General features: G+C 36.7%; 2 protein-coding genes across 4 annotated transcripts in view; one reads left to right on the top strand and one right to left on the bottom strand.

The window, feature by feature from the left end:
* Positions 1–802: 802 nt before the first annotated feature.
* Positions 803–13381, bottom strand: NAA50 (N-alpha-acetyltransferase 50, NatE catalytic subunit). Of its 2 annotated transcripts, none has more exons than XM_014062053.2 (5): positions 13239–13381; positions 5574–5710; positions 4371–4490; positions 3898–3964; positions 803–2020 (listed from the first exon to the last, which is right to left on the bottom strand). In XM_014062053.2, exons 1-5 carry the CDS (start codon positions 13244–13246, stop codon positions 1840–1842), a joined length of 513 nt encoding a protein of 170 aa, XP_013917528.1. In that variant the 5' UTR covers positions 13247–13381; the 3' UTR covers positions 803–1839. The 2 variants fall into 2 exon arrangements, with proteins under 2 accessions (XP_013917528.1, XP_087572642.1); XM_087716516.1 differs by having other exon boundaries at positions 5574–5707; positions 13239–13375.
* A 162-nt stretch (positions 13382–13543) lies between these two features.
* ATP6V1A (ATPase H+ transporting V1 subunit A) overlaps positions 13544–22721 on the top strand; it is a 37119-nt gene continuing 27941 nt past the window's right edge. Inside the window, exon 1 of one of the 2 annotated variants that reach the window (XM_087716514.1) lies at positions 13544–13562. The gene's annotated coding sequence lies outside the window, so the exon portion shown is untranslated. Of the gene's footprint in view, positions 13563–17030; positions 17269–22721 lie in introns of those variants that run through there. The other variant, XM_087716513.1, reaches the window with a different exon arrangement.

Consider the following 22721-nt stretch of genomic DNA (forward strand, 5'->3'; position numbering starts at 1 on the left):
AGAACTAAAAGTCACTGAAGTATAACTTCGTTTTCTGATTTCTTTCAGCTTCTACAGCGCATAGTTACTGCATACATGAATTATCTCCAAGAAATACTGAAAAATACATTTACAGAATGACAGTGACTGAAAACATGTTTTAAAAATTGGATTTTCTTGAAATCACAAAGGTAAACTGCCTGAAAAACAAGCAATTCATAGATCAAGAGAATCATTTCAAATCTCAACTTTCAATTCTGGAATAGGGATATATACCTTTTCCTTAGCACCAGAAGGCAGTTATGAACTAATACTAATTTGTCTCCAACCTTCTTCAAACGATTTGCTTTTCTACCACTAATAAGGGAAGATGTGCTGGCACATAAGCTCAAGATGCACTTCAACCTCTTTGTAAAAGGAAGACAATTTCTGAGAAACTAAAATATAAAACTTTGCAAACTATAACCAAAACATCAGTATGAAAATCTTTCCAATTCAAGGCCTCTACAGGAGAAGCTTAATATTTGTTTTAACTGGAATTATGTAGCTTGGAGAAAGTTTGTTTGTAATGTATTGATCCTAATACTCATTCAGGATCTTCTGCTAGGATTGTAAGGAATGATGAAATATTCTAGTTTTTCCAGTTCCTTTGCAGTTAAATGCTTCATAATGCAACTTAATTGAATTTTCCCAATTTTGATTTCCTTTGCTTCCAATTCAACATCACAATGAAATTAAAATATCAAATCACAAGATTACACTATAACCACACAATCCCCAAAAAATCTTTTTCAAAGCAGAAAAATTCAAAATACAGCTCAGGTTCAAAAACAGAAAAGAAATACATTTTAATATTGATTTAAGTGATAGGGTAGAATCTTACCACTGCCACTAGCTACATTTCCCCAAATGAAAAGAATAAACTGAATCTGACATTGTAGTACTGAATGCCAGCTAAAATTGAAGTTGCAAACAAGAGCATAACAAAATACAAAGCAAGAGCTCAGCAAAGTAGGCTACAGTTCTCATATGTTGTTAGGAGAAAGCCAGGTATTTGCTGAATCTTTACAATGCTCCCCCAATAAACCATGCTTCTTGGTGTTTTACAACACTTCTTTTTTAAAGATGAAAGTCATATCTTTAAATGTGTAAGAAAAATACAGTTTTAACCATCTTCTGTCTTAAGTAACTAATTTCAGCAAACCAGCAGAGCTGTTTTCAGAACAAAGCTTATTTTTTTAAATAGTCACCTTCTTTAACATTAAATGTTTTGTTCCTCCACTGTGCCAGAGCCAAGGCATGTTCACCTTTCCCCATGAAATGTATATAATCAGAGGATGAGAGAAAGATGGTATAACCCATTTGGATTGTCACCTACACCTGTCAAGAAACATCAGCTGGCCAAACTTAGTACAAATAAACCACTTTTTCATAAGATTGATGTCTGTGTATGTTCCAAAGATCAACAAGGCCAAACTTACTAAATCAAGTTCAGAACTAGAGAGAAATAACCTCCAAATTGGAAAAGCAATATGGCACTGATGTAAGGTATTGCTTAAACTTTGTCCTTCATCAGAAAAGCAGAAGGATCACACATGCTGAAGAAAATTTTGACCTTTGGAAGACCATATGAAGCCTCCTCTCCCTCCCTCCATTAAAACTGAGTACTATTTTCATCCCAAAGAATGCAAAGTAGAGATATAAAATAAAAACACACAATTTGACAATCCTTAGGAAGTTATTAATTTGTTGGACAGGTACAGCACGTATTAGGAAAAAGGAAACAAAAAACCAAAACTCCAGGCCTTCTTTCCTTATTTGGTGACAAGAAAGTGCAAGAAAGGGTTTCCTGGGGTTTGCTCAGTTGTCAGATTTTTGCATATCTGTGTTCTGGCCAAGACAGGGGACTTTGAGACTTTTCTGCAGCACATGCGCATCTGCTGGTTCTATCCTTTTGTAGTAGTTCTTCTTTGTTTCGATGATTTCAAATCCAAATTTTCGGTAGAAATCAATTGCTGACTCATTGCTAATCTGAACATGCCTAGGATAGAAAAAGAAACAATAAAGTAGGATGTGGTTCCACATATTAGCAAAATATACATTTAGGCATCAGAAAAATAAATGAAAAGAAAGACATAGAAAATAGGTATTACCAAACAGGTTATGCCAATCCTCTGGTAAATTTAATGAATAAAAAGCTTTTTTCCCAACACTAAAACCAGATAACAAAAAAGTAGATCTTTTTGGCAGTTTATGGTGATATCTGTCTTGTCCGAATGGCAATTTTGGAAGAAGAATGATTAGACAACAATCTCTGTCCAACAGTAAAGGAGGAAAGTTCCTGCTTTGCCTCCATAGTTGGTCTTTGTCTTCTTGCTCTCACTAATGACACATGCCCAGCGTGACTGCTGAGGTGGCTGGGGCTGGGCTGGGCTTTTTGAAGCCCCTGAGATGCAACGTGCCAAAAAGCCCCTTTGTGCCATGCTCCTGGGCCAGGCTGGGGCTGGCCTTCATGCTGGGGGGACGGACGGATGACGATGACGACAAAAAGAAGTCTCAGAGCTAAGACTTGGCAAAGTCTTGGCATTTTGCTTTTCTCCTCCAAATGTGGTCCAGGAGTATAGCACAAGAGGGTCTGGGGCTGCTTTTTTCTTTTCTTTTTGCAGCCGAAGGACAGCCCTGGCTTGAACCTGCAGCTAAGATAGGCGTGTCTCATTACAATTCGTTGTCAAGGACTACCTGCAAGCCTACAAAGGAAAGGAAGCTTACCAGTTAGGCTCAATCTTCCCCTTTCTTTGATTCCTAACCATGACCAAACTGACAATGGATATTTTTATCCTCTCTGAAATTTTCAAACTACAGCTTAGAATTCCCATAGAAGCACCACCTTTTCCAGCTTTAATAGTGAAAGCAACCATTACTATTCTTACTCTAAGAATATTAAACATGAATTGTCTATTGCACTCTTCATTCCAATGACATACAGATAGTCTTCGACTTGCAACTATTCATTCAAAGTTACAAAAGCACTGAAGTTACAACAATACTGAAAAAAGTGACTTATGACCGTTTTTCAGTTACAACTTTTGCAGCATCCCCATGATCAAAGTTCAGTTGCTTGGCAACTGTTTCATACTTATGACCATTGCAATGTCTTGGGGTCATGTAATCACTTTTTATGACCTTCTGACAAGCAATGGGAAAGTCAGATTCACTTAACTGTTGTGTTACTAATTTAAGAGCCGAGGTGGCACAGTGGTTAGGGTGCAGTACTGCAGGCCACTTCAGCTGACTGTTATCTGCAGTTCAGCGGTTCTAATCTCACCGGCTCAAGGTTGACTCAGCCTTCCATCCTTCTGAGGTGGGTAAAATGAGGACCCAGACTGTGGGGGCGATATGCTGACTCTGTAAACCGCTTAGAGAGGGCTGAAAGCCCTATGAAGCGGTATATAAGTCTAACTGCTATTGCTATTAATAACCAGTGACAAGAAAAGTCATAAAATGGGGCATAATTCACTTAACAAATTTCTCACTTAGCAACATAAATTTGAGACTGGTGGTAAGTCAAGGATTACCTGTATAGCTATTTCTGTGGAAAGACTGCAAATAATAATGGTAATCAAAATAATAGGTAATCAATGTGTAAGTGGGCCATGTTGACAACAGAGGTGGAAGAAGACTAGAACAATGCCTATGCTAATGGCTGCAATAGTCCTTAGCCTATAGACGTGCCAACTGTACCTACAGAGGAGGGTGGGATCTATCTCTTTACAGAAAAAGTTGGGTAACTCTTGATCTAAGCTTATTGTTCTTTGAACATTTGATTTTTTATGTCTCAATATTAAGTAGAATTAAAAATGAACACAAATAATTAAATCCCCTATGCTTAAATTGAATAAATCAACAATATTTACTTACAGATAGATATTATCAAAGGTGCCATCTTTTTCACAGATATTTAACACATGATTCAACATTTTAGTTCCTGAAAAAGAATTAAGAAAATCATGTTATTTCTAGTCTTTTTCAAGTTTTGTAAGTTTATATCCCAAGACCAGCAACACTGCCTCTGAAATCAGAATCTCAACTCCAATATTTGAGATTGGGCTCATTAGTTTAATGAAAAAATTAAGGATGCTTTTAGAAAATAGCAACGTATGGAAATGCATTGTTAAATTACTGCATTTATTAGCTAAGTTGATAGTTTGATAAATAACCCTAATAAGTAACTGCTTCCATTCTAAAAGCTTATTCTTCATATGATATATGAAGTTTGACTTTTCACTGTATGCCGCGTATTATTTTATTCTTGGAATGAGTACAGCAATAAGTACACATTAAAGCTCAAGAGTCAAATAAAGGCCACTGAGTATTTGCTGCCTATTCCTTACCTATTCCTAACCGTCGATAAGGGGCCAGACATCCAAGTGTCATGATGTACAGTCTTTTCTGATTCTGAGAATGATCTACTCTACAGCACACTGCGCCCACAGCAATATCATTGAAATAGGCTGTCAAAAAGAGATGGGAACAGAAAGAAAGCATATTTATTTTAGTTTCATGTTTATACATTATTCCTTTATTCTTTGCAACAGATCTTTATTTTAAAAAATGTGCATGAATAAGATACAAGACTTTTTAAATGTTCATATATTACATTTTAAGTCAATTCAAATTTTGATTTGAATCAATTCAAACAAGGCCTAAAACTCAATGAAACATATGCTAGTTAGAAAGGTGGCATAGTTATTTTGAGGAAAAAAATCAATTCTGGACATCAAAAATAAGCAGATTAAATGAATACTAGGATAGATTTCCATAATAGCTTTTTATGTGCAGAAAATACATTTTGTAAAGGAGGATTCAAGAGCATCACCATAGAGCACAGTAGTATAATCAAAGGGACAATAGAAAGAAATTTCCAAAGATATAGACAGAGATACAGATATTCGTTTGTATGTGTGTGTTCCTTTGACCCAATGTTGATGGCAGGTGAACACCTGAACAAAGTCCCTGAAGAAGGCAAGATTTCATTAGAGGTTTGCTCTGGCCTCCTTCCTAGAGCTGAAAGACAGCCACTGATCTAAAGTCACCAGCTAAGATAGGACAGGAGCTTCTGGTTCATATGTTTTCAGTTTAATATACTAAAAATCAATCAAAGATATGTGATGAAAAGCTAAACATGGAATGATGTTTTCAATCATTTGAATGTTAGCTGGAATAGTCAATCATAGCAACTGAGAGTATATTGCAATAATCTACCTCAGAGATTATAAAGGCTTGGTTGGAATTTAATTACTCGCTATGGTTTCAAAAGAGTACCTGAAGAGATATTGAAAACGACAGGAGAAGGGTATTACATATTCTCGAATTGTTCGAGTCCAGGACATGGAATAACAGTCTCAGGTTAAATGAAATACAGATTCCAAAGATTGGGAAAACAGTTCAAAAATATAAAGTATCACATGGACCAATATTGTGTCCTGTCTCACGTGATATACAATTAAAGAAATACATGAAAAATATGTTCAATAACATACATAGCTTTAGATTATTTAGCACCAACACACTAAATAAATATCAAGAATTTATACCTAGTTTGGCAAGCTCGCCGACCTCTAATACATCCTTGTAGAACTTGTCGTTGTAGCTGACAGGAAAGATGACTTGGTTTAACCTCTTCAACTGCTTAATGTTGTGTGGTGTCACATCACCCAGCTCAATCCGGCTACTGGAACAAATCAAAACATGCTCAATACCTCTAGGAATTCCATTTTTATTAAATTACACATGATTTAATAGGATAAACCACTTCAACATACCTTAAATGTTAAATTCTCAGTTGAAATATTTTGCAATTTTATATAGAACAAATCTGAACTATTATTCAGAAAAACAATTGTGGCAATTCTGATTAGCAAGAACAGAACCTAGTTACTCACTGTTACTGTTATTTATTTGACTTTTATCTGGTCTTTATTACTTTATAAATAACTCAAGGTGGCAAACCTATTTAAATACTCCTTTTTTCTACTACTTGCTCCATAACAACAACCCTGTGAGGTGAGTTGCATTGAGAGAGTGACTGGCCCAAAGTTACCCAGCCGGCTTTCATATCTAAGGCAAGATAATACTGTTAATTCTTGTGACATTTACCATTAACACATTAAAAAGAATCCAACTATCCCATTTGTAGCTCACTAGTTCCAAGTTTCTTTTCATTTGGCAAATACGTAAGTCCCCCAATCCTGAATGGCTTTGGAGTCTATTAACATCATGATTAGCTTGCTATATACTATAAACAGCATAACAATTCTGGCTAAAAAAATCCCTCTTCCTGCACTATATTAATGCCTCAATTCCAATGACAGTTTGTTCTACAATAAAGGCTCTGCAATAGAAATGGTAGATGTTTTAAATAAATGGATGCATTCTGCCATCAGAGTTGCAAAAGATCCCAACATTAGCGTAACTTTTTGTGCATGTCCAGCATCATCCCAGGAGGACCCTTGAACTGTGAACCTGTTCCTTATAGGGCCATGAAACCTCATGCAGGAGAAGTCTATTCAATGAAGTTCAGCTATCAGAATAAACCTTAACAATTTGTCTTGTCCCAAATCAGCTTCAACTTATATTCCTCAATCATGTCCTTAATAGTCAGGAAACATCCAGAGGTTGCTGAGACATTCAATTCTGAGCTTTCAGAAAGAGTAAGTTCTTCAAACCCATACATGATCATTTCCTGCTGAATTAATATAGGTGTTCAATTACATGGAACACAAGATGCAACTTTCAGGAACACCCCACTACCTCTGTAAATTAAACAAATAATCTTCATTTCCCAAAAACATTAAGAGAAATAACAGTGGAATCAAAATAAAACATTTTTTTCAATGCCCAGCTATTCAAATACACTAAAGGTATACCATGGATGATAGCAGCAAAGGTAGTGAATGATTCTACAAAATTACATTAGTCCTTTGACAATTTTGGATCTGAACCCAGTTCTCTGAACTGAACAACAGAGATAGTGACCTGATTTTCATCAGTCTAATTTGTTTCTCTGAAACAAATTAAAGATTCTGTTTCACCACAATTGGATGGCATGCACACAAATTTCATTTTGAAGAAAATTTCTTGCTAACCAAATTAATAATAAAATGTCACTTTACAAAGAAAGCTAAGTACTTTTCAGAATAATATGAAGCAATATTAACAGTATTTTATGGAACTGCTGATTGAATTAAATGTCTAAGTTTACATTATAAAATTTAATCACTATACAAACCCCATTAGAGATGAAGTTCTCTAATGGGGGGGGGGGAGGTTTGGTACAAAATCTAGTATGTCTAGGATAGATCATCTAGATTCTGTGAGCACTCAGAAGATAAAAGAGTAAACAATTGAAAATCTGTTTATGCCTTTCTGAAGTCTCCTGCTTCCATCCTCATCATTTAGCCTGAAATAAAAAGGCTGAAAATGTTTCAGCCTGCCTTTTCTGTTAATATCATCACATTATTGCAACACTTGGGGAATGCAGCACTTGGCGAGATTAATCTCTGTTCCTTCCAATGACATGCACTGCTATTTTATTTAGTAGAATATTATCCGGTAAGTCAGAATCAAGTTTACAACTGATTTGTAAAAACACAAAATAAAAAGTTGGGGTGAAACAAGGTGACTATACATCATTAAATATTATTTATGATAATTATATTTGCCCTTAAGTTCTTGTAAGATCATTTCCACAGGCTTCTATCTCTCTGAAAGCTGTTACAATGAAAATCAACAAAGACAAATTTCTAGATCATATTACATTATCAGCTAAAAATGGAAGTCAGCAACATAAATGGTAAGATGAAGAAATGGTACCCACTGAAAATTTTTCCTTTCACCCAATAATACACATCTCCTCCTCTCCCTGAAAACCTCCTATCCTCAGGGCAAAGCAGGGATTCTAATTTCTGATAAGCAGCTGATTTCAGGTAATATTCAGAAGTTTCTGACTGCAAATCTCTAAAGGATTTTTAAATATATTTTTATTATTTTTACATTTTAAAAAATGCAGTACCGCGAAGTCGAAGTGACCATACATTCACATTATATACAGCTAGTCTCAACCATTAACTATTAGCCTACTTAATACATTTCTATTCTTCTGTCCAATAATAATATATACAGTTTGTTCCAGTCTTGTCACCTTGTCTTATACCAATCATAAAATCCGTTCCAGACTTCAAAATATTCTGATCCCCCTTTATTTTTAAGTTCAAGAGTAAGCCTAACCTAATGAGCCGAGGTGGCGCAGTGGTTAGGGTGCAGGCCACTTCAGCTGACTGTTATCTGCAGTTCAGCGGTTCTAATCTCACCGGCTCAAGGTTGACTCAGCCTTCCATCCTTCCGAGGTGGGTGAAATGAGGACCCAGACTGTGGGGGCGATATGCTGACTCTGTAAACCGCTTAGAGAGGGCTGAAAGCCCTATGAAGTGGTATATAAGTCTAACTGCTGTTGCTGTTGCTCCCCACAGCCCGACACTTTTCTGATTATATCTAGCTCTGATGGTGTATTTTCTTTTTTCCAATATTGTCCATAAGTTATGTGCGCCACATTTAGTACATGTATAATTAAATAAAGTGTATCTTTCTTAAACCCCTTCGGTATTATACCTAGGAGAAAATTTTCTGGTTTAAACAAGATTTGGTCTCCCGCCATTTGTTCTAACCATGATTGAATCATTTTTTTTTTTTTGCCTCATTGCATGTCCACCACATATGATAAAAAGTGCCTGGTGTTTTTTTACACTTCCAACAATTTGGGGCCAGATTTTTAAACATTTTGGAGAGCCGTGCTGGGGGAAGATGCCATCTGTAAAACATCTTATAAAGATTTTCTTTATACGCTGTAGCCATTGTTAGTTTTTGATTAAGTATCCAAAGTTTTTCCCACTTAGCCTATTCCACATTATAACGGAAATTTTTCGCCCAGGTGACCTTAGTTTCTTTGACATGTTCCTCCTCTAGCTTATATTCCAACAAAAATCTATACAACACTTTGATCAGCCAGTTTTGTCTGTATCAAAAGTTTATCTAATATTGTGTAATCTTTGGCAATACCTTCCTTCTTCCTATCCTGTGCAAACCTTGATTGTATCTGTAAGTAGGACCACCATTCTACTTGTACCCCTTGTGATGCCAATTCTAATTTAATTTTGATCTCCCCCTGTCTGTTCAATAACTCTTTATATGTAACTATATTTTCCATATTAATTAAATTTGGGTGTATGTATGCTTCCATCATAGATAGCCAAATGGGTGTTTTGGTATAGTGGTTGTGTTTAATTTTGTTCCATATTAATAACAGGGACTGTCTGATGTAGTGTCTATTGAAATATTTGTGTGCAGCTGATTTCAGGTAATATTCAGAAGTTTCTGACTGCAGCTCTCTAAAGGATTTCTTAATGTTATAGTAGACTAAACTCTTTTACTTAAAAATATACTGAAGGACATATACAAAGTTTTACATACAGATAGGGTGTGACCTTATTCCCAGTGCAATCTCCTTTGTTTCCAAAGTACAGCCATCCAAACATTGCCCACTTCATGAGGTATCAAAGGGCTTTTAGAAATGAGTATTATTCTGGACACTAATCCCCCCCCCAAAAAAAAAGCTTACTATGTCCTTTTTAAAACTGAATTTTAAAAAAGTAGAAAGACTCAAGAGTTCTGAGAAGTGTTAAGAAAGTGCTTATGGGCCAAGTGGTCCCCAGAACGCTATGTCAGGGATCATACCTCTGCTGGGTATCACTTTATAGGTAGGATAGGCAGTTTCTGGAGGTTGTATCTCTGCCAGCATATACATAACAAATCTGCATCTATAATCTCCTTTCAGATGCTTAAAAAAATACAAGTACAGATACATATGCACACATGGAAGCAAATATAGCACTAAATACTACATAGTATGGAACAGAACTATACTTTTCAATAAAAATAATATTTAGTGGATTTCTTCCATGTGTGTAGTGTTAAACTACAGCTTTTAAAATCTCACTTAAAACTACCAATAATAGTAATTGTAAGACAAAAAATAGAACAGAAGAAATAAAAAGTATGAAGAAAGATAAAATGCATTAAAAGCCTACTTTGCATTTCTCACTCAAAAATAATTTATAAATTGAGGAGTCTTGATACTCTTGAGCTTGGTTGTTCTCTTACAGATGTTTCATTATTCAAACTAGTTAACATCATCAAACAGCCAAGCTCAGAGAGCATCAAGGACCCCTCATTTCAACCCCAAGTTACAAATATTTTCATTTATTGGCAACTTATAAATTACATATGCCAGATACAGAACAATGCTGGTGTACCTAACTATAGCCTACCTTCATTTCAGTAACCATATTCATTAAAAAATATTGCAGCATAGCATCTTCCCCATACAGACATGGAAATTTCCATCAGTAATGGAACATGTCATCAATGACATGTTCATTAGACATACAAGGACCACAATGAATGGTGAAACACCTACATGAACTAGCCAGACATACTATCCTTACTGACTCAATCACTATGTTGCACACAACAGGAATAGATACCTGAAAACAAAGAAGATAATCTAATCATGTAAGTGACATATGAAATTTGTAATTATTGTTTACTGCCTAGGATTCTATACAACAAAAGTTCGAAGCTTCAACAGATCTTATGAAATTAATTGAAAACCGTGGATAAGGAACAATCAGCTTGCAGAACAATATTTCATGAAAGTACCTGCCTTTCATGAATTTGAAAGGCAGTATTGAAAAAACTTTTAATTTACAAAATGATCAGTATTTTTGTAGCTATTTAATCCATGAACTTTTTAACAATTTCTATAGTCTGATGTGATACAATAATATACCATGTTTGTTGTTGTCAAAATTTATACTATAACATCTGTATACATATCATCTGATAACATACATTAGAATAAATACTTTTTCTTTGCTACCTGTTATTCCCTTAAGAAATCAGAGTTCAAATACCATATTTATGTAAGGCAGAATAAAAATAGCTAAATAAGATTAGAAATGACATCTTAATTATAATAGTTAGTTATAGATCCACCATAATCTCAAACTTTTGAATGGTCAAGCCTTTCTGGGCATGATTTTTTCTGATCATGCACACCTATCACTTTTCCAGATCAAAATTAGCAGGTCTGGCTATTATTCAGATAAAAGCTATTTTCTGCTAGGTCCAATTTCCATAAATATTTGGTGCATTTTCTCCTCAGATCAGAGTCTCTCTTGTGTTGTAAGATCCAGTATCATTATAATTTATGAAAATTTATTTGGAAAGTGCAGATAAACTTGAATTATTTGGTATGCATTATAATGCCATGAAGTCAATACATGCTATCCTCTTTGAGCAAATCCTGTCAAATTTAAATGTCCCTTTCTTATCCTGATCTAGTTTTTTTTCACATTAAAACTGTAATCTCTCAAAAATTCTGGCATAACTTTCTTGATGAACAATCTGCCCTTATTCAATTTAAAATCTACTCTGTATTTATAAGCTACTTCAGAAACATTTGAGTTGAATTTTCTCTCAACCAAATATGTCAGTAACTTCCAGTTTGAGAACTGTATTTTACTCAGTATTCAACAAAACTTTAAATGCTGTATTTGTTACTTTCTTATTCAAATAAAGGACGTTAATCATTGCTCAGACACAGTTCTATAAAAGAAGGATCTTTGATTTAATGCCCCAGGGGCTATGCCCACCTGACAAACTGAATAAATCAAGCCAATTTAGCCCATGTCGTTAGTTTGCAGCTTAGTGTTAAAAAAATAAACTATAGCTAAGATAAGTAAGCATAGTGTGTAATCTCAGCAATGATGTCAGTCTTTGAAGTATGACATAAAGCTGAAGGTAGGTGCTATCCACCTACAGTGTTGTTTATTCTTTTGCACTGCTGCTAGAAAGTGCCAGAAGCCTGTGTCAGTATAACATGAAAACTCTGCCAAATGAAGTTTCATCTATCTTGAATTTTTTTTAACCAAAGTTTCAAGGAATGTAGTTAGTTTCTTCTCAAGGATATGATTCCAAAAGATGCGTTTTGAAAGAAAGAGAAGACCAGCTTCTTGTCTACTTGTTGTGATACCAGACTGAGCTTTAAAGATTTAACCTTTGAATTGTTGGAAAGACTAGTAATCTCTTTTCAACCATCTGGCCTTGATGAGACACATGACTTGAAAATGAAATAGCTGGATGGTACGGAAAGGTTCTGCCGCAAAGGTCTATTTGGCCATATAACTCAGGGGAAATGGCACATTTTTCTCAGGTTTTGAATGAGGTCTACACTATTATACCCATTAAACAGGACGATTGTTTAAATTATGAAGTGACTTGGTGGGCTGTAGAATCAGAACTGAGTGTTCAAGATAAGTAAAGATCAAACATTTGAGAGGTGCCCTGATTTTCAATCTGAAGATATAATACGCACACAAAACCTTAATTTTGCCTTATGAATTAAAGTTGCCTCCCTAGTAGTGGGAAACACTGGTGCTCTGGATATTGTTTAAGCCACAATAACCCAAAGTAAAAGAAGAGATACACACAGAGGCATTCCACCAAACCAATTTTATTTCAATAATATTTCAACTTATTTTCAATCTTTATCCCCTTTTTATCTCATATTATGATCTTAAGCTTCTCTCCAGGGCAGCCAAATACAAAGAGGACTATGTTATATAACTAAAAATAGCTTCACAGATTATTGCAAACTGACTGCTCAGCACCTGGGATGGCACAACATTATTTGAAGTACAGGGACTGCGTTTTCAGGGCTTTCTTTAGAACTACCATCGTTGTTAAAGGAGGCTATGCTTTCATTTTTACTGGTACGATACACCTTTAATTGGGACGTGATTCACTTTATGGTGCAATTCCGCGCGCACTTCCTCGGGGCCGAATTCAAAAACTCGCCTCCCCCTCCCCCGCCACAGCGCCTCACTTCTCTCCCAGAATATAAGGTTACATACTCTGAGCCAAGAAGAGCTACACGGCCCGCTTCGTTTTCATTCCCTAAGAAGGCAGGTGAACGACTCCAAGCAGTCGTTAGGCTATAGAAACAAAGAGATGCCGCCGCCGCCGCCAAAAGCCCGAGATAATAAGCCGGGGATCCCCCATTAGCTTAGAAAAGATCCCTCGAAGCCACCCCACGGATGTCAGAGAGGAAGAAGACGCGGCGCCAGCGCCGGTCCCGCACTCACCCCTTCATAGCTGCTGAGGGCCCAAGATCTCGATCCAGATGTGGCAGTCAGGCTGCTTCTGCTGCCACTCCACATGGGCCTCAGACCGTTCCGACCGTCCGCGCGAGTGTGCGCGTAGCCCCACCTCTTTTCCTGGCTCAACCTTTCACCCAACTGACGTAGGGTGACGCAACGTGACGTGCGACGGCCACCCGCTTCAGACGTACACCAGCTCTGCTTCTACGCTAGGCATCACGCAGGCGCAGGACCTCCCCTATCATTGGCTGCGAAGGGCGTGTTAATCGCGCTTTCATTCACCTGTTTCGTTTCCGGGTTCGATATGCGGTAGGTCCCTTCTGGCGAAATAGAGCATATTCTTTTCTCTTTTTCGAAAGAGTAAACAAAAAGATAAAAACCAACGCGCATTTCATTTAAAAAAAGGTTTTAATGAAGTAGATGTTCCATAATTATTCTATAAACATTCGGACGACCTCTACATGGCCACGAACTCGTACTTTAGTTTAATATGTGTTGTTGTGTTTGTACAGTAAGAAATCAATTTCTTGTGATATTTTACGATGTTTAGGCCTGACTTTTTGAATTTAAGGCATCGTCTGAACCTGAAGTACTAGTTATTTTGGATTTTTAGAAAATTATTTGTAGCTTATAATAAAGTTTACAAATTCATACAAAAGTACTGTAGTTTTCCAGACTTGCTAATCTAGCATGTGACTGGCTCATGATTTACAAACCATAATGAATGAGCAATATATTAAAGAAACATACTTAGGCCTGAATCCAGGCATATTTTAAATTAAACATATGCCTTATCCATTATTTGTATCCATGGTTTCTTAAAATAATCTTAAACCCTGGATACAAATTAGATTGCTGTAAATTTAATAAACAAATGAGATTGCTGTACAATCAGGCCAGGAATGTACTAAGAGAGATCAGGACAGCAAAGAAAAGCTACTCTAAAAAGCTGAGGAATCAGCTATCAACAAATGAACCAGCAAATGTGTGAAGCAGTCTTAAAAATATTACTGGTTTCAGCAAACCTTCCCTTGCTGAAGGGAATCAACAACTGACAGATGACCTGAATGTGTTTTTCTGTAGGTTTGAGAGGAATTCACTGCCAGATACACCAACAACAGCCAAGTCTCTTACACTTGACTCTGCATTCAACACCATCATTCCAGAAATCCTCTCTAAACTGACTCAACAAGCTGTGTCTGACCACACTTGCAGATGGATTATAACAGATAGGAAGCAGCAGGCATAGTTAAGTAAAATCACATTGAATGCCTGTTTAATTAGCGTAAGAACCCCCCAGGGCTGTGTGCTCTCTCCATTCCTTTTTTCTCTATATATTAATGACTGTATTTCAAAGGATTCCTCTGTTAAACTACTGAAATTTTTCACAAGATACAACAGTTATTGGTCTCATTCAGAACAATAATGAGTCTGCATATAGAGGGAGGTAGATCAACTGGCCCTGGGGTGCAGCTGGAACAATCTGGAGCTGAACAATCTTAAAACTGTAAAGATAGTAGATTTTAGAAGAAGCTCTCATACTCTACCACCTTTTACAATATTAGGCACACAGCAGTGGTGAGTTCCGGATCCCATTGCAACCGGAACGGTGCAATGGGACTCAGCGTCCACATGAATGCGTGCAGCGTGTGCATGCATCCTTACCTCCTGCAACGCCTCTGTGACACCTCTGCGATGCTCCAGCTGCTCGGTGGAGCATTGCACAGGTGCTGTACGCTCCATGCATATGTGCGGAAGAGCTCAAATACAGGTAAGGAGGATATGTGGGGCCTCCAGAGCACCGTAGCTGGTGCTCCCGGCAGGCATCGGTACACCCGTACCAGGGCGTACCACTTGCAATCCACCACTGGCCCACAGTATTGACAGTAAAAACCTTCAAGTTTCTAGGTTCTATTATCTCCAAGGACTTAAAATGGATATCTAACATTAGAACTATCATCAACAAAGAATGTTCTTCCTGCATCAACTCAGAAAGCTTAGATTGCCCAAGGATCTGCTGATACAGTTCTGCAGAATAATTATTGAGTTTGTCACATGTATCTCAAAAACTGTCTGGTTTAACACAGCAACCGAACAGGACATGTTACAGACTTCAACAGATAGAACTGCAGAAAAAACAATTGCAACCAGCCTGCCTTCCATTGAGGATCTGTATACCACATAAACCAGAAAGAGGGCTGAGAAAATAACTGCAGACCCTCCTGGAATCTATATGGGTCAATATAAAAGGGGAAAAAATGACATTCCTATAGATGTATACTACACAGAAGATATATGAACTTTTAGCTAAACAGCTAACAAATATACGTAGGAAACATACCACCATATTAATGGGAGACTTAGCTACCCTGATATCAACTGGGAGACAAACAGTGCAGCAAGTGGGAGATTGAACAGATTCCTAACCAACTTAGTGGACAACTTTATCATCCAAAAAGTAGAGGAGGGAATTAGAGGAAAAGTTAAACTGGATCTAATTCTTACCAATAGTGAAGAAGTGATAGAGGAAGTTGAAATTGCTGGAACTTTAGGTGAGAGTGACCATGGCATATTGGAATTCAATATAATGCAAACATAAGCAATAAAACATAATCCAGCCAGTGTCTTAAACTTTAAAAGTTTAATTACAAACACACTGATTTATAAATCCTAAAGTTAGCTGGAGTGGTTATTTCCTAGCTTTAACAATGCTTAAGATGTTCCACAAATCGTCATTAACCTGGTTCACATATGCCAAAAAACCTGGTTTGCTTGGGTTTCATTTCAAATCCAATTGTATTTGTATTCACATAACATAATTCATGGGTATGTTTGTGAAAGTGCAGCTTCAGATATTGGGCTTAATGAATAATGAACAGTCATAATTTGGTTTGTTCATTTAGTGTATTGTATGAATTTAAGCTATTTATATTCTCTATCTTTAAAAGCAGATCTAATTTACATATTGTATATTCTTCACTGAAAGTAAATATTCCTTATTATTAGTTTTTTCCAAAGATATTATTCCAATTTAACAAATCACATTATGTCAAGGTTGATATGACAGTGAAAACCTCGTTTGTTTAGTTCAGCATGTTAAAATTTAGGGGTTATTTCTAAGCCATGGTTTACTCTAATATGTGAATTATAACTGCTTTTGTGTGAAGGAATACTCCACTATAATACAACGAATGAATAACACCATGTATAAACACAATGCATGTTATAAGATGAAATTGCAGACATTACAGCCACAACATGCAAACTGTAGACTTATTTGCTGCCCTTGATTTTTCTTAAAACAAGGATTCTGGACATATTGTACCTTTTGTGACATTTGGATTAATTAAACTATTGTCCACCTCTGCACTGTCATTCGTTTTCGTTGTAGGACTAAATTGCATTCACGCTATGTTTCAAGCCACACGCGGCTTTAATGTGTGCCTTGCTAAGATTTGCAAATCAAGTTTAGCGTGCTGTACAAAGTCATGGAATTCCGGTTTATTTTATTTTTAAAAAATGGGTGTACGCGCGAACTCTTTCCACTCTTCTCCATTCCCGTCCTCTGCCTGTCGCTGTTCATTTCAAAGGACAAGGGACGATGGCAACGATGTACCGGCGTTAACAGCTTTCTCGTTATTATGCAATACACGGGCGCGACCTACAGGCTCCGCAGACCAAAGCAAACGACAAATACGTGAAGTCACTTCCTCTGGCGCAAGCGCGTTGGACTTAACAGGGAAGGTCGTTCTTAAGGGTGGGGGAAGTGGGAGGTCGCCGCGATTGGTTGGCGCGTCGATCAGCTGCTGCCGGCGCTGCGGAACGGGCGTGTGTCTTGGCGGGGGCTGTGCTTTCTTCCTCGCAGGGCAATTCCGTCGAGGGAGGGGAGCTTCCTTGGCGCAGCAGGTTCTTCTTCTTTCCATTCAGTCTTTGGCCTGCCGTCTCTGGGCGGAGCTGACATCTGCGCTCGGCCGAAAGATTTTTCCCCTTCCTCGGAGAGCAAATTACTGTTTCGGTGAGCCTCTTGGTGATCAAAAGGGTTCTGGTTCATTCATCCCTTTAAGCCCGTTCCTCCGCAGTGTGTCGTTGCGTTTGCAATCAAAGATGGGGAATAATGCCGGCTAGTTCCTTCCTTTCCCATTGATTCCGTTGGTTTCTGTGTTATGTTATTTCAGCTTTATTCATATTAACCCAAGCGACGTCCAATTGATTCTATTAAGCTTTCTGTGTGTTTTCCTAAGGCTACAATTACAAAAATATGTCGATCGTTAATAGTCTTGAGATTTATTCATTGGCTGTTCTTGCCTTTCATTTAGAATAAAGCTGCATTTCGCTATTTATATTCTGTCCAGGAATTTTTTCCTTGATAACTTTTTTAATTGCTGAGATTTATCTGTCATTATAATAAGAGAGAAACAAAAAAGGAGATTAAATGGTCAAAGGAGCAATTAATATAGTCTATTTTGTTCTTGTCCTTTAAGTTTCCTTTGCGTCAAGTTTTGCCTCTTGGTTTTAATATGGATAATCTTGACATGCACATTTTCTACCATTTAGTTCAGATTCCAATTAAGGTTTTCCACAATGATTTGTTGAAAATATTTGTGTGTGGTGTTAGCCTATCTTAAAAAGTAATAAATATAAAATTCATCAGTGTGAGGCTCAGATTTGGAGATGATTGGGTGGGATACCATATGAGAACATGAGCAAGAGTTTCTACCTCACTGCATTAATAAGGGCAAAGTCTTTGCAAATAGAGTCCCATGAAATTTTTTCGCCAGTTGATTTACCAGATTACTGAGTGTGATTCAATCAAATGAACAGAATGCTGTCCTTGTGAGACTGGAGATGGCTCTGTCAAATAGGATCCAAGTCACCTTTGAATAATTGAGCAGGTTTGAAATGATAGTTTATATTAAAATGCTTATCTTTTATTAGGTAACCCATTTTCATAGTGTTACCAGGTTTCCAACCAGTACTCCTTCTTCCCAAACCCCATATATTTTTTTGGCATGTTCTTAGTGTAGTTGCTGTAACTACAGGAACAGAAAGCGGGAACTAAAACTAACCAAGTCACATCATGACAAAGCATGCCATATGAGCAAGACCAATAATTCTTTTTCTGTATCTTAGAACTTTTCTGTCTGGGTTCCCATATCATACATTTTTAGCAGAACAAAGACCAAGCTCCAAAGTATAGGATGCTTTTTATTTTTTCCTTAACTATATTTTAATATATTATGCATTAATATTTTATTAGTTTTTTAGAATAGAAAAATTAATTCCCTGCCAAAAATAAAACCTAACTCTACCTCTTTGTTTTTTCCTTCATAATCATGATACAGGGTTTTTTTTCTAGCATTTTATTCATTTAGTAGCCATTTGAAGTTACAACAGTATTGAAAAAAGTGACTTATGGCTTGTCTTATGACTATTGTTGCATCCCTATATTCAAAATTGGCAACTGGCATAGATTTATGATAGTTGTAGTGTCCTGAAGTCATGTGATCTTTTGCAACCCCCTTTTCCTTCCTGCTTAACTTGAAAGTCTAGAGCAGTATTTGCATAATTGTAAACCAAGTCAAGATTTATTATAGCACAGTGTTATTGAACAAATCTGTGAGATTTAGCTTTACAAGTGCTACTGGAGTCGATTTACTCAATCATTTAATAAACCATGAGTCCAGAAGCTCACTTCACAGAACATCTTAAGCTAAAATATGGTTTATTAATATGTATAAATCTAGATAATTAATTTATATTCCATATTCTGTGCAAACCTCAGCATTACCTTTAAGGTAGTAAACAATGGCTATATTAACCATTGGTTAGTCACTGGTGTTATAATGTGTTGCGGAACCCTTGTAGATGACTATAATTGTCTTACAAATTAGTAAAATCAATTCTAGGTTTATTTTATCTTAGTTTATTTTGTTAATATCCAGAGGATATCCTCTCAAATCCAGCATTGTCAAAATACTTTTGTTTTTGTGAGTGTGCTTTTGGTTTGTTGAGGGATTTGTTTAGACTTGAAGAATTACCATGCAACTAAGGTTTTGTGTATGTGTGAATCCAGCCATTGAGCTTTGTAAACAATACTGTATGGCTTAGTATGCTTTATGAATTAAGCCATTTATATTCTTTCAGTAAACCATGACTTAGCATGGTATTTCAACATTGTTTAGAATTTCTGAGTTTCTTTAATAGGCCGGGAGTTCGGGTTTATCATTTTTGTTTATGTGCAGTATTGTGTTCATGTCTTTTTGGTGGTGACTGTACTTATATAAATGTTCTTATGAAAAGTCATGTTATCCATATGTTGGTTTTAATGGGCTGTATAGTCTTGATTCTTTAAGATGCCGACATATAAATCTGGCTTTTTATGCAAGTTTATTGTGCACAGAGATATATGTTTCAACAGTTATAATTTTTGTATTGAACTTTCATAGTGTCTGTGGGTTAATAAAGATCCATGTTTTGCCCGTGTTGAATATTTTTGAGCATCAATGGTTTCCTTTCTGTGACTTGAGTATTTTGTTACCTTTTGTGGAATATTTGGAAATTCCAAATGCCATTGAATTCTAAGGAGCAGCAGTTTTCATCCTTGCTAGTTTTTAAGATATGTGGACTTCAGCATGCTGGCTGGGGAAATCTGGAAGTTGATCCACACATCTTACACTTGCTTAAGTTGAAACTATGGAGTAACAGGTAGCTTTGCTGAATATCAGAGAGCCTGTTGCTGGGTTTAGAAATGGCAACTTCACTTCCATGTTCCGCTTATTTAATTTAGTTCCAAAGATACTGGTACTTATTAGATTATGGACAATTTTGTTATAAAATCCATAAACTCTTCTTTTAATTTGACTTTGGAAAACTGACCTTGATGGTAGTTTATCATTTAGTGGAATGGAACAATTCAGTCAGAGTATCAGACTGATAGAGATCATGCATGGATGTTTCACTATTAATCATTTTGCCTTTTTTAACTAATTTGTCTGTGTCAGAGATGGGAAGAATGAATAAATCAGCATGATTATTTCTGTTCTCTTGAGAGACAGCTGTTAAGTATCTAATACTGTACTGTAAATATTTTTTTAATGTGAACATGTTAGCATTTCAGCAATACACATGGTATGAAATTCAAACAATCCATTTTACTAGAAAAAAATAATTCTGGAGAAATTCTAGTATAGTAAAACATATTTAACCCATATCTTTACTAAACACAGTGCATATCAAAACTGTGTCATCCAAAATGCCCAAAACACAGCAGTACCAATTTTGTTTTTTTTGTCCCCCCCCCCCCCCCAGAGGAGCACAGTACATTCCAGGAGCACCGAAGTTATATTTAGCAAAGGCTCATGCATAATAACTCGGTGGTGCTCAGCTGGGACTTTACTCCTCTGGAAAGGGTGCAATCCAACTTCCTAATAAGAGCCATATTTCACTGCGTCCCAAATGTAATACTCAGGAAAGAGGCAAGACTAGCCAAAATTGAAACAGGTACATTGATTTAAATTATTCTTTTTCCCTACAAGTTTGAGGTTTTTCCTTATAGAAGACAATTTTGAATCAACCTGAACCATGGACCATCTCAAACAAACTCCAGTATCTTGGTTTCTCCAGGCAAGTGCTTTTGATGGTGGGATATGAGTGTACACTTAACGTACTTAAACAACGTATTAAAGATCAGGAAATCCAACAAGATTGGGCTGTTCTTCCCATAAAAGTTTATTTGAGCAAATTACCCCTTTAAAGCAGTGAGATATTTATATCAAACGGTCCCCAAAATACAAAGGGCATTAACCTTAGCGTGCTGCAACACCTTTCTCACAGCAGTTTGGGAGGGCCAGTACAAAAAGAATATCATATGAGCTGCGACTGTGCCCCTGTGGACAAGGAGCCATTGAAACTACAGCTCACATCCTGCTATACTGCATTTTCCCTTAGGGCAGTGATGGTGAACCTTTTTTGGTTCCCGTGCCAAAAGCGGGGGGAATGCAGGGGAGGTCGTGCGCGGGTGTGCCATACCCATAATGCTATGTGTGCAAAAAAAAACAAAACTCGATTTTGGCATGGTTTTTTTGCTCTCCCCAGGCTCCAGAGGCTTTCTAGGAGCCTGGGGAGGGTGAAAATAGCCCTCGCCGTCCCCTCGGATGCCCTCTGGAGACCTCAGGAGCTTCCCTGAAGGCTATGGAGGGCGAAAAATGGACCTACGGGGAACCTGGAAGTTCAGGAATTTTGACTTCCAGTTCGCTCATAGGGCTGGTTTTTGCCCTCCGGAGCCTTCAAGGAAGCCTCCAGAGGTTATGGTTTGGTTTATGGTTTATTGGACTTATATGTCACCCTTCTCCCAAAGGACTCAGGGCGGCATACAACATAAAAACACAAAAGGAGGGCAAAAAATGGCCTCAAAACAAGGCCGAAGTCAGCTGATAGGGCAGCGTCTCGCGTGCCTTAACAAATGGCTCCGCGTGCCACCTATGGCACGCATGCCATAGGTTCTCCATCGTGGCCTTAAGGGCTCAGGAACATCTTACCTTATAAAATATCCGGGAAATACTTATCTTTTTTACAGGGCAACTACTGTTATAAGATCAGTATGAAGTAGTTTCTCGGAATGTGGCCAAATTCTGTTATGCTGTATGTAAAATTAGACAAACTTTAACTGCCTACTGTTAAACCACCACCAAAATCAATACATTGTTCTGTCTGTCTTTTATTTTTATTTTTTACTATTAGTAACGTTTTAATGCTTTGATTTATAATGCTAGTCTGTGACTGTGGCCGTAATAAAAATTGATTGATCTCCTTTAAACATGCCAGGTAATCTGCTTTTTAATCTTCTTAATGGATGTCTGGTATTTCAAAATATTTCTCATTTCTATTTAATATAAGATGATTTTTGAAAGACATTTCTAAATTTGAATTTTGCTGCAATTATTTTAAGTAGCAACAATCCACAGTTACTTTCTAAAAACTTTTAAAAGTTCATATCACATGACTGTCAGAAAACTGGATTTTTTTTACAATTGTAAATTTTAATAAAGAAATAGTATAAAATATACTGTGTCAATGTATTCTAAACACAGAGAATTACCAGTAAGTAAAATTCTGAGAGAATGACGCCAAGACCAAAGAACTTGAAATGGAGAAAAATGCTTATATATTTTTATATTGCAGTTCCCAAGCTTAAACTTTTGTTTCAGTTTTAACAGTACATTATGTAGATTTCCTATATCAAAGCAAGGATTTATATTAATTAAAAATTTTAATTTATAAATATCAGTATTTAAATGGAAAGCTTAAAAAATATCATCCATATGGCATTTAAGAATCCCTGATGGGCATTCTGGTCCATTGAATACAAGCATTATGTAAGCATATAACATCTGTTGCAAATTTCAGTTCTATGTCTGTTCTAAAGAATTCAGCAGCATGATTAGTGAAATATCAGCACATACCAGTAGT

Source organism: Thamnophis sirtalis, unplaced genomic scaffold, assembly GCF_051295495.1.
Source record: "Thamnophis sirtalis isolate CommonGarterSnake01/CBP01778 unplaced genomic scaffold, rThaSir2_p1.2 scaffold_5, whole genome shotgun sequence".
Classification (NCBI taxonomy): Eukaryota; Metazoa; Chordata; class Lepidosauria; order Squamata; family Natricidae; genus Thamnophis; species Thamnophis sirtalis.